The sequence below is a fragment of the Pavona decussata genome, unplaced genomic scaffold (genome assembly GCF_977016875.1).
Source record: "Pavona decussata unplaced genomic scaffold, jaPavDecu1.1 SCAFFOLD_30, whole genome shotgun sequence".
In the NCBI taxonomy this organism is placed as follows: Eukaryota; Metazoa; Cnidaria; class Anthozoa; order Scleractinia; family Agariciidae; genus Pavona; species Pavona decussata.
The window spans coordinates 842-19484 of NW_028145453.1; the positions used below are offsets into that span (position 1 = coordinate 842).

Genomic DNA, 18643 nt, shown 5'->3' on the forward strand with positions numbered 1-18643 from the left:
CACTTGACTCTGAAGATGACTTCCGCTCAGGTTGTCGAAACGTCAGTCAAAGTCACCACAAACAGTCCTTCTCAGGACTACACTCACCCGGATGATCATAATTTACGTACTTAAGAACCTATAATGTTTTCAACAGAATGGGAACGCTTTCGATTTAAATAATGCATTCGGCGCTGGTAATAAATATAATTAAATGGTACAACTAACCTTTACTTTCCAAAATCAAACGCCACGTTATCACCAATCAGCATAAAAGACGCCCAGTCCCTCACATGAGAATAGCCGTTATTTCTCATCCACTTCATGGCCTGATGAAGAGATTCACTGGCACTTGCCCCACGAACAAGGTGCTCATAGAAATGACTCATCAATTCCTTTGTTGCTTTGTCTGGTATGGCCCACAGGGCCACCAATACTGAGCGTGCGCCGGATCCTAAGAAAGCTCTAGCGATTCCAACAACTCCTTCAGCTCTAACCTGTCCTTGTGCGCTGTGACAGCAGCTAAGTACTACAAGTTTTGCACGCAGTTGGACTTGTGAAATGTCAGCCATTGTCAACAGGTAGTCTTTCTCGGTTGGAATCCCGTTAAAGGGGTGTTGAGGAGCAAGAGCAATTTCTCCTCTTTCGGCATCACCATGAGCAGCAAAATGAATCAGACTTACAGAGTGTATGTTCTGAAGAACCGCTTCCTTAGTTGCTTCTTTCCATAACAAAGGCTCAGCTCCGATCAGTTTTCCGATCATCTCCGCTTCTTCTCTCGCAGAGGGAAGTCGAGAAAGGACCCCAAGGCATCCCTTGTAAGACACGTCCCTAACGTCTGGTTCGCCCACTATCAGTGCTCCTGTCTGACTGTGATAATCTGATGGACTGTCCTGAATGAGCCCAAGAGTCGTCAAAGAAGGAACAATTCGGATCCTGTAATCTTCTGATAAGTAATTACCACAATCATCCTTTAAAGCTGCAAATGGAACTTTGTACAAGGAGGGATCAGGAACAATGATGAGTTCAAGTTGGTCAAGAAAGTCGGCCACAGGAGCGATGATCATTTTGTAGCGCTCCGCTCGGGTGGGAAGGGGCTGTAGGATTTCTTCCTCCTCCTCCTCTAATAGGCGGTAAGCTGTCAAGTGTTTTCCTTCTGTTGATTCAAGTGTTGAGCCGCTGACTTTCAAAGACGACAGTGATCGATCTTCGCAGTGCTCTTGAGGGAGAACATTAAATCTTCTAAAGCTTTCTTCACTAAAAACTTCATCCACATTTCTTTCCAATCTCTTGGTGACAAAACATTCGTTGACGTTTATTTTTCGGAAAAGTATTGGTTTGTTTCCATTGAGGGCCCACAAAAACATATATTGATCAAAATATGAAATGTATAGAAAACTACAGTTACTTTCTTTCTTCACGATCCTTTCAATTTCAGCCCGTGACGGCGGGTTGGATGAATTTTGTTGTTCAGCAGAATGCAGACCTGAGATTAAGTCTGCCAGAGCTCTGGCTCGTCCAAGCTCTAGAACACAAAGAGCTTCTTTCGCATTTCCACTACCGCAAAACATTGCGCTAAGTAAATGATAACTTGAACGGCTCAGGTCTAAAAAGGATATCTTGAATTGGTCATTGCGTCCCAGAAAGCTCCGGATTTTTTCGCACTTGTTAATGCTTTCACGAAGATTCAAAATGATTTCATGTTTTAAACTTGAATTTCCTTTTGAAATGGCGTCATATGCAAGGTATAGGTGCCACCACGCCTCTGAACTTATGTCACCGATCTCTCTGCTCATCGCAAGTGCTTTCTCGTGATGCTCTTTAGCTTCAGGATGTTTACCAAGGGAATTATACAAACTTCCCAAGTTTCCATAACAGGTGGCTTCCCCTTGTTTGTCTCCAATTTCTTTCATTATCGGAAGAGCTTTCCTTAGAAATTCTTCAGCTTTTCCATATTCACCGAGAGATTCATACACAGTTCCCAGGTTACCATAGGACTTGGCTTCTCCTTGCTTGTCTCCAATTTCTTTTGTTAACGCCAGTGCTTTCCTTTGAAATTCTTCAGCTTTTCCATATTCACCGAGAGATTGATACACAGTTCCCAGGTTACCATAGGACCTGGCTTCTCCTTGCTTGTCTCCAATTTCTTTCATTATCGAAAGAGCTTTCCTTAGAAATTCTTCAGCTTTTCCATATTCACCGAGAGATTCATACACAGTTCCCAGGTTACCATAGGACTTGGCTTCTCCTTGCTTGTCTCCAATTTCTTTTGTTAACGCCAGTGCTTTCCTTTGAAATTCTTCAGCTTTTCCATATTCACCGAGAGATTGATACACAGTTCCCAGGTTACCATAGGACCTGGCTTCTCCTTGCTTGTCTCCAATATCTTTTTTTAACGCCAGTGCTTTCCTTTGAAATTCTTCAGCTTTTTCATATTCACCGAGAGATTCATACACAGTTCCCAGGTTACCATAAGACGTGGCTTCTCCTTGCTTGTCTCCAATTTCTTTTCTTAACGCCAGTGCTTTCCTTAGAAATTCTTCAGCTTTTCCATATTCACTGAGAGATTCATACACAGTTCCCAGGTTACCATAACACGTGGCTTCTCCTTGCTTGTCTCCAATCTCTTTTCTTAACGCCAGTGCTTTCCTTTGAAATTCTTCAGCTTTTCCATATTCACCGAGAGATTCATACACAGTTCCCAGCTGACCATAACAGGTGGCTTCCCCTTGTTTGTCTCCAAATTCTTTTATTATCGGAAGAGCTTTCCTTACAAATTCTTCAGCTTTTCCATATTCACTGAGAGATTTATACACAGTTCCCAGGTTACCATAAGACGTGGCTTCTCCTTCCTTGTCACCAATTTCTTTTCTCAACGCCAGTGCTTTCCTTTGAAATTCTTCCGCTTTTCCATATTCACCGAGAGATTCATACACAGTTCCCAGGTTACCATAACACACGGCTTCTGTCTTCCTGTCGCCTGTTTCTTTCGTGATGCCAATTGATTTCTTATAAAGCCTTTTTGCTTCTTGATATTTAGCTTGACGGTATAAACAATTTGCTATGTAACAGGTAACATCGTCTTCTTTTTCTCTTATGCCAAGGCCGCGAAGTAATTTCAGAAGTTTTCTAGCGCATTCTATCCCACTTGTGTGATCGTTAAGAAGGGAATATGCACTAGTCATTAGAAGGTATATGTATGTGTAGGCTGATTCTACTACCTCTTCCCGGGCTGTGTTGTTTAGGAGAATCAAACATTCCTGGCACAACTCAATGGCTTGTAGAACTCTACTTGTTTTTAGAAGAAACCTGGCAACGCTTCCACCAACAAGGACGATCCCCATAACTTTGATTGTGTTGTCCATCAGGGTCTTAACTAGAAACCGGGGAAAGAAAACAAAACCGTAAGTAGTCTGGGGTTGTTTTTTATACCGTTAAAGGAGTGTTGAGCGGCCACCCTGTTTTCTAAATCGACCAGTGATGACGTCAGTTTTAGAGTTCAAGTCAATTGACTTGAAGACTGTATTAATCTGTCGCCTCTATGCGACTCTATTCTTAGTGCTGCTCGAGAAGCGCCAGTTTATTGTTATTTTCGTCTGCCTAAAATTGGTCAAAACGTCTCACGTGATGCAGTATGCCTGAAAAAAGTGTGAAGCTCTGACGAATGATGTCACCAAATGGTGTTACCCAGAATTCAAAACTAGATTCCACGGATCAGGGGATGCTTATCGGCTGTCGCGATGAGCATAGTGATGATAGACAAAACTGCCCTTCATCGAATACATGGCTGAGACCATAAAATACACAGCACATTGGATCTGAAAAGATGCACGGTATATTAAATATGAACGTGAATAAGTGGCAAAGGACCGCGAATTCGCTGATTTCCTGTTTTATATTTATGTTTTAGTCAACCAAACGTATACTGCATTGGTGTCGTTTGCAAGCCACTACAAAATATACTTCCATTGAATAAACATGAAATAAATAAAAATTTATTATTATTATTATTATTATTTATTTATTTTTTTATTATTTACTCTATTATTTTTTTTAGTCAAGTGGAGCTGATTTTGAAACAGGGTTTTAAATTAGCGCTCGCCCACTCGCCAATGGGAGTGTGAAGCTCGTCGGGCGAGTGGAAATCGCAGGTTACTCGCCCGGTTTGGCGAGTAGATTTTTCATCTTCAGGAAAAAAAACTGTAACTGAAAGTTTTTGACAAGACATAATCTAAACGTAAGTACTTTTTCACAATCTGAAAGGTTTAGAAACCTGGAACATACACGTAAACTTTCTGCTTCGTAAATAAAGAAACGGCTTCTGTTTAAGTAATAATTACATGAGGTACCCACCAGTAGTCATGATACCGCTGGTCATAAACAAACCACGCCGCTGAGAACAAAATCTGATGGCGATTCAATGGCGATAGAAATGGACTGAATTATGAATTGGCGACTGTTTAGTGCAAGCCGACTCTCCTGATCTAATGTTTTCCTTCGCGTGTTTTCGATTTGAAAATGTGGAAATATTTTTTCGGAGTATCCAAAACTCATAACAAAAAGGTTGTGAAAGAAACTCCTCGAAAGCAGATGCTAGAGATTACGAGAAGACGAGATCGAGAAGAAGAGGAGGACGAGGAGGAAGTTGTCTTCACTGAAAAGAACGATAACGGTGTTGGAGATGACGACGAGGGCGGTGTCAGACCATGAATCAGACACGGAGATGCCGAAGAAATAGTTCTGGAAAAACTAAATTACCTGTAAACTAATAGTAAGTTAAAACAGTGCGTGCAATAAAACTAAAACACCAAGAAAAACTATCAACAACAACAGCCAAGTTGTTTCGGGAGTATTTGGCGGGTGAAAACGTATCCAGGCGAGTACAATCTGAACGTCACTCGCCCAGAGGGCGAGTGCTGAGAAATTTAACCAACCCTGTTTTAAAATACTGAATTTCATTTAACTTTCTAAACAAATTCCGTTATATTTATAGCTGATTGGCTCCATTATGCTCATTGATTCATTTCACAAACCTGTCACACAAGATTAATAGGTCGGCATGCTCTTCAAATCTGTAATTATTTTATTTTTTTTTTTAAATTCTATCATCTTTTTGTTTATCATTTGAACATTATTTAACGAATGCTTTTGTAGTTGTATCCTTTTTGCTCTGTAAATATTTGATGAATTGTAAATAAAAGTATGTTTTCGATTTTAAAAATTATTTTAATTTTTAATTAATTAATTAATTAATTTTTATTAAAAATTATTATTATTATTATTATTATTATCATTTTAAATATGAAGTAACTTTATTATTTACAAGAATAAAATCTACTAGATGCAATTTGATTCCATTAAAACCTGAGTGATTTTACAGTTTGCTGTCATAAAATTGTAAAATATCAACATCTCATATATAAAAGCTAATTCATATGGGTTTGGTTCAGAAGATAAAAGAACAATTTCCACTGATGTAATAAAAATATATATACCCTCATAATAAAAATATTCTAAATAAATGCCCAGTCACAGTGTTTCCAATCATACACTAAAAAATAGTTCAGACTGACAAAATGCAATGCTTTGTTTATAGTGGAAATGCACTTAGCTACCCAAAGCTAGTTTATAGGCATTCCACTCAGAAATAACGGGAAACAAATAATAATCAAATCTAACATAACACGTTAAAAATCCCAACTGGCAGGAGGCATACCTGCTGGCTATTTACAAGCGCGGCCGAGGCGGGACTTGAACCCGGGACCTCCGGATTTCAAGTCCGGCGCCCTTACCATTGGGCCACGCCGCCTCGTACTTAAATTCTACTTAAATTCTGGCTTTAAATTCTGGCTTGCGCACTTTCCGATGTAATGTCAATGTCAGACATATTGGCTACTCTTCTCTTTCTCCTGGTTCCTCTGAGACACAGCAAGGCTGATCGTAGAATGGCAAAGGATACCTTCGCCCTTATCCAAGAAATGGTTGTAGCGTAGTCATCTCCTTTCTTTAACGCAAGCGGCTATGGAATCTCTTGCATTCATCGGCCATTCCACCTGTACTTGTAAAAACTAGTGGTGTGAATGACCCTTGCTCCACTTCCAAAACCCGCCTACTGTATTGCCTCTTCTTCTTATTTTCGTGTAGTTGGAATATCTGTTACGGAGACAGTTCTCGATACGAATCTGCGTTTGGATGGCACACCCGAACATCGAAAAAAGCAGATTAATATTATTATTATTATTATTATTATTATTATTATTATTATTATTATTATTATTATTATTATTATTATTATTATTATTATTATTATTATTATTATTCCTATAGCACACCACAACTCTATTGCCAGTCGGGGTACTAAACTGGGACCGGACCCCACCCAGCGGTATAGGATCACCAACTGTCACAGGACCGTCTCAACAAGTCCATTCAGTCCTTGTTTGTTTCCTAAGTGTTTACATCAATATCAATTTGTCCACAACTCATTTGTATAGAAAGGTTAATCGGGTCATAGTTCTTCTTAATTCCAGGCTAGTCCACCCTAGGTCATGAAGCATTTCGGTAACACTGGCTGTGGGGTGATAGTTGTTGATACAAAACCGTGCTGTTGTCTTTATTAAAAGGGACAGCTTGTCAACAAAGGAAAATGGAAAGCAATTAATTTACTTTCGTACCTCTTGTGGTAAATATAGTGATTTTTCTGATTGTTTTAATTTTGTTTAGAAAAGTAATTGTCGAAATACTCGTTTTTTATTGCGCGTTATCCTTTTTCATATAATCGTGTATTATGGCAAGTTCCACGTGTGCGACGTTCGCGACTGTGCATCATCAGCAAAATCTGTTGTAATTGTGTTTTATGATCGTAGTGATGTGTCAGAGAAAACTATGCAAGTAACTGTACGTGGTCTTTCAAAGGAAATGGTGTTCTAGTAAAAATAAACATAACTGAATTGAGATCACGTCAAGCGAACAAAAATACTCCTTTGTAGTCAAAATATCATCGTTACCGGTAATGGTTACAAAACCCGACATACTTAGTAATAGAAATGTAATGAAATTATTTTAGTAATATGTTATTATGTTTATTCATCCTTTGCGTGACATCTCCGGTTGAACTACATCTCGTTTATCGCAAATGCAAAGTGGTGCCTTCCATAGACTCTAGGCAAGTATTTTATCGTTCAACTGTCATCAAAGACTGAACTAACGTTCATGCTAAAATACGCCTAATACAACGACGCCCAAGTATACGCTCCCACTGCGTCTTGTTCTCTTAAAATTGCCGGCGATTGACGCAAATGACCTATTAGCATCTAGAATTTCAAACCAGAATTTTCTTTTGATGCTACACGTCAGAGGAGGCACTCAGAAAAATTAGGTTATTGTTTTATTTTTAGAATAGGCTTCGCACAAAAAAAAATCAAATGACGGTGATTGACCGTATTGAAGACTGAACACACGACATGCCAAGATAGAAGTTTAGTAACTGTTGAACCTGTAATCAACTTTCTTTTAGTCAAAATCAAATTTAATTTCATCATGCTTGTATTAGATAAATTTACCTATCGGGTATGAAGGTTCGAAATTTATCTGGCTATTTTTATCATCCAAACATACATCACATCTCGCAGCTACTACGAATACAATTCAGTGCAATAAACATGATGAATAGAAAATTTATTATTAAAAGACTGCACTCTTGTTAATGACTGAGCTTTCGACTCACGAAATAAAATAGTCCAGCATTGCATGCAACTCATCATCGAAGAGAACTTCTGCGTGTTCCTTATGGGAGAAAATGAAAGGCCGAATATAATAAGCGAAAAAAGGGATTTTCCCTACAAAGCTGGAAGCACAGGCAAATAAACAAGAACCAACATCTGTCATGCCTCAGGTGGAATTTAAATACTCGTTTAAAGATTGCAATTCAGCGCAAAAAGAATTAAAGAAATGGCGTATTGCTTGAACATTATTTTCCGTTTGCCAATATTCTACTTTATTCCATTGCCTCGTGTTTGCCTACACAAGGGTTGATAATTATATTGCATATTTCCTTTAGACTTTCGAATTGCTAATTAATAGCAGGGACAAAAAAACCGTGCAGTTCGATAATAAAGTTATTTGGTAATTTAAGTCTTTATTTCATTAGGGTAGCACTTAATAGCTAAGAACCCCCCCCCCCCCCAAAAAAAAAACAAACAAACAAACAAACAAACAAATAAAGAAGAATATTTCAATGGAGTTAAAACCAACAAATCACAATAATATAATTATTTAAGAAAACTAACTAACAATTTCACGATTTTTAATCTATCGTACAAAACAAGACAACGATTTTTTTTATATATCGAGATTGACCACGACACCATCACTAAGCATTGAGAACTTGAAACACAAATTAAAGCGCCTTAAACTCGAAGAAGGAATATCCAAAACTGGATAATGATGCACTTAACACGGGAAAAGCGAAACACCTTCCACAAGCTCGAAAATGAAGCACCGAAACTTGAAAATGAAAAGCATACTAGTCTCGCAACTCCGACGGTGACGGCAGTGAAAAGGAATGTACGTTTTTTCAAACGCCGTCGCGATTATTCCAACTCGCCGTAAATGTCAAATGTAGGTGAAATTTCCTGGGGTTGAATTCTTGGAGACCTCAACCAACTTTATAAAAAGAGAAAAAAAATCGTCATCGTCGCGGAGTCTACGTCCTTCATAAAACGTCCTATCGGACATTTCACGTCCTAGTCATACAGTAATGGCAGAGAAATGTACCAAAAAATGTAACGCACATGCAGCGTTGTTGTTTTGGTTATTAAGCCTATTGCTTCTTTTTTTTTTTGCGTTCTTTTCGCCGTCGTTGTTGCGAACGTTCTCTAATAATAAGTAACAACGAGCGATAGATTAACTGTGTCGTAACTTGAATATTGGGCTGACAAAGACTAGAAGGACTGTATTATATAACACCTTAAAAATATTAAGAAAAACATGAATAAAAAAGAAAAAAAGACAAGAATCAGTGGTAACGAGTTGCTTGAAAGCGTATTAAGTACTCAAAGATTGCACACAAATAGACTGGAAGGAAGACCTCAGGTGTCCATACGACAGACCATCGTAAAAAAAAGCCGACTGTTGTGCAGGTTAACAAAGCAGCTTTGACATTTGAGTACAAATGAAGTAGCTAAAAGAGTTGGCCGTTCAACTCGGAAATGGAGCACCCGAATAATTAAAGTCTTTGAGGATTATTCCACTATCCGATTCTATTAATCTTTTACATAATCATAATCAAACCATACTCATGATACTTTTTAGTCTTAAGGTTATGAGTACGTGTACGTAGCGTGAATGAAAAAACAAAAAATCACAGTATTCATATTTAGAAACAGCCATTAATTTGTCCGCATGAATAAGATTGAAACTGAAATTCTGACTGTCGTGAACTAAAGCCAGTGTTTTGTACATAAAATGTAAGGTCACATTTGGGGCAAGTTTCAAATTACTAAGGCCAAACAGGGTAAAAGAATAACAAACATTCTTAATCCTTTAACTGCTAAGCGCGGATTTATGCGCAATTTGGGGATAAGCCAGTTGTACGACTGTGACGTTATTTGTTTTGGCGATGTGAGCTGTCTTTGGCAATCAGCTAGTGAAGCAGTAAAATATTTAACAATTACCCTGCGAAATCGGGCGGAATATTGCCTGATGCTTAGCCAGCGGGGCCGTAGGACGAGATGGACTAAAACCAGGGAACATTTCGCAAGATTACATTGAGCAGGTTAATTGTTTTATTATTCAACACATCGATAACAGAGTACACTACATTCATTATTGCAGAAAAGCTGGAGACGATGTTCCGAGGTCATTACTTCGAAAATACGTATATTTAACAACTATCCTGCGAAATCGCGAGAAATATCGCCTGGTACGGGATAATACAAAAGTCTAGCGAAAAAAAAAAAGGCTGAACTTTAATTTTCCAGTTCATAAACAAAAAGGTAAGCAGTTAAAGTTTTTGCACTAACCATTACAAATTTTGACAGCAAACTTGGTTGCCTTCTGTGTTTTATGAAACAGCATTATTAACAATTTGGTGTACTTGCGAGGTCGTTACTTTTTGAAAGCGCTCTGCCGTTTTTCTTCCCGATAGACGAACTGAATTACGTATATCGCAGGATATCTGTTGACTACGGACGACGAATATTCAGTGTACCATGACCATATTTGTGCGGTGTTGTTATGTGTTGAATAATAACTTATAATACATACTGGCCTAAGTGAGAAAACTGCAAGCAAATTACTTCGAGTTATGACTCATAACTCGAAGTAAATTAATTCCAGTTTCAACAGCTAAATGGTAGGAATATTCGACCCAACCACAAAACACTTCTATGTGCTAAAAATATCAACTGTCCTCAAAAATGAATTCCACAAACCCAGAAAAAAAATTAAACAAATTAAAAAGGCGAGTGCGTGGGGAAAGTTTTCTGCTTGCTGCGCATGCCTAAATAGGAACTCTGCTAGAAAGAAAAAGTAAATGTTTGAGCCAGAAGCAATGATTTAGGTAGTTTAGTTGAAATTGGACGTCACAGAGAACAAAATGGGGTATTTTTCTCAACTTTTAGAACTCAAAGCGTTAAAATTTAATAAAAGCCCATTATCAATTGCAAATTCAGTCAAAGTCTCTTTCAATTTCTGTCCGGAGCGCGGATAGAATATTTTCTTTAAACTAACGAATTAAATTAAAATAAAGTTGACTGAACATACTATGTCCTTTCTTCGTCACTTAAGTCTGTGTATTCTACCACGGCATCAGCTAAAGTTTATTTACAGAAGGATTTCTCGTATTCCATATCTTCTCTTCAGTTCTTTATTTCGGAGCACGTGTAAAATTCGCATATCAGTCAGTCAACAAACCATAAGATCAACATATTTTCTTCGCTAATTACATACGCAAAGGCCATTAAGGTGATACATACAAAAGCATACAACAAAATAAGTTTTGAAAATATTTCTACTTACCACGATGCTTCTCACACTTCAGTACAACTCTTCACAATCGGGAATGACCGGAATACACACAGTACCGGGAAAAACAAAAGGTTTTTTTAGTACAAGCAAACGATCGAAAACAAAAGAACAAAAACTTTGAAAAGGAACACAAAAATTTCGAAAATGAAGCAGCGGTGACTTGAAAATGAAACGTTCATTGTTAATTCGGGTTTTTGATATCAGATCAGATTAGATACAGGCAGGTGAATTGAAGACTGGGCCTAAATTCCTTTGTTGAAAAATTGAGTAGGGGTGGTCTAACTTTGCAAGCATCTTACACGCCATTAAATAATTCTAGAATTATTAATTTTGGCCTTCTTACCTGTCTGGTACAAGTTAAAGTAAATTACTGTAAGAACAAACTGTTTCCATTTCTGGTCGAAAGTTTCCCAGAATTGTTGTACCGATTCACATGACCAAATTTGCATACGTCACACATTCTAAGAAAAGAAGATTTGTCAACTTACAGGTCTGCATGGCGGTGTGCGTCACCACCCACAAAGGGTGCTGGGTAAAAATGTGGAATCCGGCTCATTTGCTTCTGGTCACGATCGAGTAAGACATAGGTCGACTTACAGTCGCACTGAAAATGGGCATTTAAACTTTGCTTCCTTTTCTAAAAACTGTCACTGAAGACACCAGTTTGGCAAATTTTAACGGTCTAGTAGCAGCCGTAGATGATTCTTGTTGGATCTGCCCAAGGCGATTTGGTTAAGTTATTCTCGGTTTGGACACAATCGAAGGCGAGAATTTTCTCTGTTTATTTTTATGCTAGTATTATCTGCCGTCGCGTCTGCTTTAAAGACGCTTTTTTCAGACCGCAACGATCGAGCGGTCTCCTTCTTCTCCTAAGATCTGTAGCGATGGATCTAGCGAGCGGTGAGGCTGCGAGCCGCGAGTTCATTTTTGTAATTTGCATAATGTTACCGTCACTTTGCGCGCGTGATCTGAGGAAAAAGTACGACTGCTCGCAGTCTATTTGTTAGTATTTGCTCATATTTAGTTTGTCCTCAGGGTGAAAGAGATCTACATTTCCTTCCTGGATTTGTTAGAGAGAAATAACATTCGAGCATTCGCTCGTTGGCTTTTCAGGTCGGTTTCACGGGAGTTGAGCCATTTGGTTTACACGATATCTTCATAGATTCGTGATTAGTTCAACGGCTTCCAACGGAAAAACCATAAGGGATAGACCCGGGTAGACCCCTAAAATTCTAAAGTAGAAAGGATTAGCTTTCTTAATGAGCGAAAAAACTTGACCAAACCCAGGAACAGCAAGTAGCTTTAGCCTCAAGACAAGCAATAACATCAACTGACCAAAACAACATGGTGGCAGGCGCGAGGTCATCACCTTCGAAATGGCTACAAACGCGAACAAACGCTTCAGCTTAAGAAGTAACCTAACCAGCATTAAGCCAATTCGTTCCTCTAACTTTAGAACGAATTTCAACCGGAAAAAATATTACAAGCTTCGTGAAAGACTAATTTTCAACAGGCTGACCTCTCCAGACTGATGTTCTTGGGCGCGAAGACTGCTGATTAAATAACGCATTTTGATTGGTCGAATTTCGTGACGAACACCGCCTGCAGGTCTGCTAAAATCATACGATATTAGGATCAAAGCCTTATAGGAGTAGATAAACTAATCCTCTGACTTTTTAGGCGAAATAACGACAGGTCCTAGCCTCCTTCGCAGACGCTCTTTTAGTTCGTCACGCAATCTTTCTTCAACAACCGGGAAAGATTTCACGTCCTAGTCGTGCAGTGACGGCAACGACGTTTACCAAAAATTGTTATACACGTGCAGAGTTGTTGTTTTGTAAGCCTATTGCTTCTTGACGTTCTCGTTGCCGTCTCCGTCTTCGTTGCTGAAGCTTCTTTTTTTTACTGATTGCAGAAAATTTAAACACCTCTGTACAAAAGACTACGTTAAAGGAATTTCACAACGAGACAGTTTTTCGCAACTGCTGTTAGGCAAACGTCTTTTTAGAAAATAACCGGAGGCTGATTGTAATGTATTTGTTGTGGCCGATCTATGCAATCGGTGGGAGAATCATACGAGCGCCCCTCCTTAGTGTGCAAGATTTGACACAAGGCAAAACAAATGACAGGGTATGGAAAATCTGCAGGAAGAGAGACGTTTAAATTTTGGTGTCAGGTAAAAACTGAAAAAAATTTTGTTATTGGAGGAATAGGAGTTAAAGGCGGCAATTTGAAACCTTGCGAAGTGATACAGCATATAGGCAGAGGAGTGACATCTCATTCCAATTTAACAATGCCACGTCGGATGGGAAGCATGATGTTAGCTGATGAAAAGTTACACGTTTGGTGTGGCTTTAATTCCTGTTATAACCTAGATTTATTTTTACCATTAGAATTATCCAAGGTAGTCCGTTTCACAATTAGACCTTAATACAACCTCGAGCTTGTCGCAAAGAAAGAGCTTAACCGATTTTAAATTTTATTAATATGTAAGATTATGTATATAATTGTTATTAATTTCAACACAATCCCAAGCAATTTTGTTACTTTAAATACTATCCTGTTTAAAAAAGGATGTTGTTTTTGCAATTTAAACATTCTCACCCGTTGTTGTCGGGTTAAAATAAATCGACTGTGCCAAAGATCCGTTGAAAAAACTACAACGGCAATACGAAGACTGAACATTTTTTGCTAACCTAGGGCAGATGTTAGTAAATTAAGTGCAAAGCTTATTGGCGTTTGCGACAGGCTCAGAAATTTCATGATCGTCAGGTTTAAATATAGGACTACACCTGGCCTTTTTCTTTCTCCTGATTTAAAGTTTCATTAAGAAGGTGAAAATTCCGTTTAGAAAATTGGAGGGGATTAAGGGCCTTCCGAACAGATAATTTACCGAAACGATCAGTTAAGTGCCCCTGATGTGGAACGCGTATGAAATTGTGTGTTTAACTCATTAACGTGTAACCCGGCAAAACGGTTTGAAAATTCGTATCTCTCGACATATTCAACAAATAAATTCCTTTTTAAACCTCATTTATTACACCGTCAAACCTGATTAAGTGTAAGAGATTGCGTTTGGGGGGTTCTAGTATTCTTGCACATCTTGCTTTAACACTGTGCAGCGACATTTCATCAGAGATCACGTTTGATACCCGATTAATTCGACGGAATGGCGCTCTGTCATTTTACTGTTTACCGGCTTCCTTCGCTTTAGCAGAGGAATAACCAAAGTAGCTTATAATTTTATCGAATTCTGCATTAAATAATTTTTTTTATCCATATATAGACTGTGATGATTTCCTAAAAAACAGCGCGCGTACGAATTTTTTTCGGGAAGGCATCCGCGAAGGTTTGGAGTACCCTTAATAGATAACTGCTGGCACCTAACAAAACAAGGCTCTCTTTCGCAGCTTCCGTTACCTTATTTTCCTTGGCAAAAATTCATCGCTTGAAGGCGACATATGATCACGTACTTCATTGACCTCAGCCAAATAACGAAAACGAAATCACAATCTGCAGCGGATGTTGAAGGAAAACGACACCTTTAACCAGCTATTCATTGCGCACGTTCGTCTGTCTATAAAGAGCTCCGGAGTCAGATTTGCGATAGTTTGTATTCGGATATTGCACCAAGTCGTATCAAAACAAACCTGAACAGACTGCCCGATGAATACTCTGTTTAGTACCTGGTTTCTGGGGATTTTATTTATCGCAAGTCAAGTGAAAGGTAAGTTTCCTTAACGAATCGTGTTCTAATCTTTACTGGAGGATATATCGCTTAGGTTGTTAAATTACGAAGTGGATTTAATTTCAAGAGAACCATGAATCCTCTTTCAGTTCAATTATTACCGTTTTAATGTTCTGCATTTTAATTTTACGACTCCTGAAAACAATTGTCTGGTGATGGAACTTGATCTGCTCAGTTTAATAAAAAGGAAATACGATTGTTGTCTTGGGTCATTTTGACAAAATTTTGTTTTCACACATCGCATTTATTTTAATTCAATTGTGATAACAAGTCGAAAACGGTATTAGTCCCGCTTTAGCTGAAATCTGAAGGTAAAAAATATGATCAAGCTCTAAAACTGAACATACAGAGGCGACACGCGGAAATTGACGACGCGGATGAAACAGAAAAATCTTGTTTTTTTCCTGCGTTGAACAGCGCTGAACAATAAAATGATCAAAACAGGAAGTCAGAGGCTGCGTTTGGCATGCTGAAGATCGCTCCTGTTCTACGTTTTTTCTGATTTGCTTCCACGTTTGATCATTATTTTGTTGTTGTTGTTGTTGTCACAGTCTCAAATTAGAATGATGATTATTCTGGATCCAGAATAATCATCATTCTCATTCATTCAACAGGCTGGAAATATACCATCACATTTCTTTCAGTCTCAAATTAGTTAGTAAACGAGTGAACGGGACAACAAGAAACTAAAAAAATCCCAGGTCTGCTTGTAAGAATAACTTTTTACTCGGGCCGTAAGGCGGACCGAGTTAAGGTTTCGGTAGCATTATCAAATTCTTTTTTCTTTTTGGGGTCGCGATGGGCCGAGAGATAAGACTTCGGGCCACGAGTTATTGTTCTTGGTCTCGTTTTTTGTACTCGGCTGGTACGAGTTACGTTTTCTGTCGTGTTATCAAATTCTTTAAATTCTCGGTCGCGTTCTTTGTTTTCGGGCCGTGAGGAATGTTTACAATATGCGAGCCAGATGTGCGAGGCATGAACAAAACATGCGAGGCATGCGAGGCATGAACAACCCCAACATAAACTGCTAACCGTTAAGCTACCCGGGCTAACCTAAGTGCTATTTAGGCTAACTGGAATGCTCTTTAGGCTAACCGGAGTGTTTTTTAGGCTAGTCTGAGTGCCTCAAGCCCGGGGGGTTACTTCCTTATAAGAGGGTAATGGGGATGTGCCGCTGGATGGGGTCGCATTTTCACGACTGGATTGACTAGAATGGGGTCGCATTTTCAATAGAGTTACCAGAATGGGGTCGCACATTTTCGGATTTTTGGGGTGAGAAAATTCTATTAAGTAGGGATTCAAAATGGTCTCGGTTAAAAAGTTCAGAAAGTTGTTGTTTATTAAATGTAACAATCACCTCGCATTACATTCCGTTCTTGAAAGTAGATGCATAAATAGAAAGTGACTTAGTTGGGATCGCGAAAATTACATTTTCCCAAAAAGTGACTAAGATGGGGTCTATAACTGGCCACAAAATAGCCTATAATGGGGCAGGGGCTCTGAGAGGCCAGTGGCACATACCCAGCAAAACTTAACCCAAGTATCCCCCCCCCCCCCCCCCGAGGCCTCAAGGTTAGTTTTGTTTAACCGAAAATTTGGCAACTAAATCAGTCTATGACCTCGCGGGCCAAGATATAGATAAAGATGTCTCACGTTTACTATAGAAAAACAATCAATGTAGAAACGGTTTCTGTCTTCAAATTAAAAATGAATAACAAATGCTTTCCCCTGAATTTCATTTGAAAATATAAACAGCGAAACATTGAAAAACATACAAGGATATAAACGTACGCGTGATGCGTAACGTTACTCTAGATCCAGGAGGGGGGGGGGGGGGGTACTCAACAGATGCTTGGGTAGGGAGGTGCGGCCCGGGCGTTCAAACCCTGACCCTGTTTAAGACACAATTCTCCGATTTCCCTATCCCGTTTAAGACAGAATTCAAAATTTTCAGGCCCTTTCTAAGACATTTAACCCAAAATCACACCCTGTTTAAGACTAGAATGAAATAAGAATACACTAGTTTCTTACTGTATTTTAATGCATGGCAATCACAATCTGTTTAAGCCATTAGGTCATGTAGGGATACCCTGCTTAAGACAGAAAGTGATAAAATAGATACCCCGTTCAAGACAAAACACCCTGAAAACCATACCCTATCGGGCCGCACGTCCCCGTTAAGGTCACATAAGGGAGTACCCCCCCCCCCCCGGGTCTAGATCATACCGAAAATACGATCCGTCATTGACCCGGCGTCACATACATATTAGGACCGTACAAATGGTTTCTGTCTCTAAACGAAAGGTGAAAACGTAAGGATTAAAGCCCGGGGATAATAAAAAGCATTCGTATGACAAATGTCGTTTTCCCCTGTATTTCATTCTGACTGCAAGAAATGGTGGTTACTATCTGGTGGTTACTTATTGCCTCACTATATCTCTGTGTCTATCTATTTGGTAGCCTGCGAGGAAGCTCTCTTGGGGGAGGGGGGCGGGAGGGGGAAAGAGGATCCACCCCCAAGAGAGCTTGCCCGCAGGCTATCTTGGCAATGCTGGAGGTTATCGCTCTTAAAAGATTGTAGGCTTTACGCACTACACAGTCAAATATGGCCCGAGTATAAGCTGGAAACAGCTTCTTGTTTATATTATAAAAAGCATTATATGTCTAATTTATGAAGATACAGCTTGTGTATCTTTTCAATCTCCTTAGTCTTTCCACCCACGCACGGAAACGACTAATGTCTCAGGTCTTTGTTGTCATAAAATGAGTACCGATATACCAAGGGCCAAGGGCCAAATACCGTATTAATTCGTTTAACCGCCCTGGGCGCTTATTCTGCTCATTCGAGAATGGACGCTTATTATTTTTATAACATTTTCAGCAAGGGAGAACATTTTTAGAGAGTAACAAAACAAGAGATAACTAGTTTATTTCGCTTCAGCAATGCAAATAAAGTGCAAAAGCTAACAAGAACAAGATGCACCTAATGGCATTTTCGTAGGGTGCATAATGTGGGCTCATTTATTCCCATTGTATGCTTAACAGATTTTTAAAACTATCCAACGACTGTTTAAAATACCAGGCATAAAATATTTAACACATCACACAATGGAGGAACTCAGTGTCCACTAAATTTGTAGGATGACATCTCATTCTGTTCTTATAGGTGTTCAAATTTTCCGCCTCAGCAATTTCCTTTGGCAGATTATTCCACTTATCGATTATGCGTTTAAAAAAGGAATGTTTAAAACTATTCAAAGTTGCAGATGCCAATAAACGTAAGTTCAAAACGGTTATTTGCTCTTAAGGACCGAAAATCATGTGTAAACGTAAGCAATGCTGAGGGATCTAGTCCATTAAGTCTGTTTTTTGTCTTATAACACTCGATAAGCGACGAAAATAATCTTCTATGTCCAAGTGTTGGCCATTTAAGGTGACTCGACCCAGTTATTTTTTGGTGGTACCACCCTACTTTGAAGCTCTCTGGTATCCCCACCTTTACTTTTATCGTAAGTCTAACACATAGAATGTATAACATATAGATCAATCTACAATATAGCAAAAAAAATTTCGGCGATCGGAGTAAATGTCACGTGGTTATAGTGCCACGCCCCTTTTAGGTCTGAGTCGAAATTCTGCTGTTGCCGGCTTTTTTTCGTGAGAATCTCTCGGCTACACATAGTGCGCATTAGTGCCTTGCGCTGAACAAAGTTTCAACAAAATCGCAAAGACCCAATTCGAGAAATTTAGCGCTTTCCAAATTTAGGTCATAATTTATGTAAAAATGGTAAGCAAACTTTAAACGATTATATCTAATAAACTATGAGATTTATTCCTTTATTTTGGGGATCTTTATAACAGGTGGACCCTTGCACGTCAGCAGAAATC

General features: G+C 38.9%; 2 protein-coding genes and 1 non-coding gene across 3 annotated transcripts in view; 1 reads left to right on the forward strand and 2 right to left on the reverse strand.

The window, feature by feature from the left end:
* Nucleotides 1-209: 209 nt before the first annotated feature.
* LOC146484746 (uncharacterized) lies at nucleotides 210-3344 on the reverse strand. The gene has a single exon (XM_085104403.1). The coding sequence runs from the start codon at nucleotides 3342-3344 to the stop codon at nucleotides 210-212; it is 3135 nt and encodes a 1044-aa protein (XP_084960529.1).
* Nucleotides 3345-5715: 2371 nt separating this feature from the next.
* Nucleotides 5716-5788, reverse strand: Trnas-uga (transfer RNA serine (anticodon UGA)). Its single transcript has one exon. It is a non-coding gene; the product is annotated as a tRNA-Ser (tRNA).
* An 8742-nt stretch (nucleotides 5789-14530) lies between these two features.
* LOC146484748 (uncharacterized) overlaps nucleotides 14531-18643 on the forward strand; it is a 198647-nt gene continuing 194534 nt past the window's right edge. Inside the window, exon 1 of the mRNA XM_085104405.1 lies at nucleotides 14531-14734. Coding sequence (XP_084960531.1) covers nucleotides 14674-14734 — 61 coding nt within the window. The 5' untranslated portion in view covers nucleotides 14531-14673. The remainder of the gene's footprint in view (nucleotides 14735-18643) is intronic.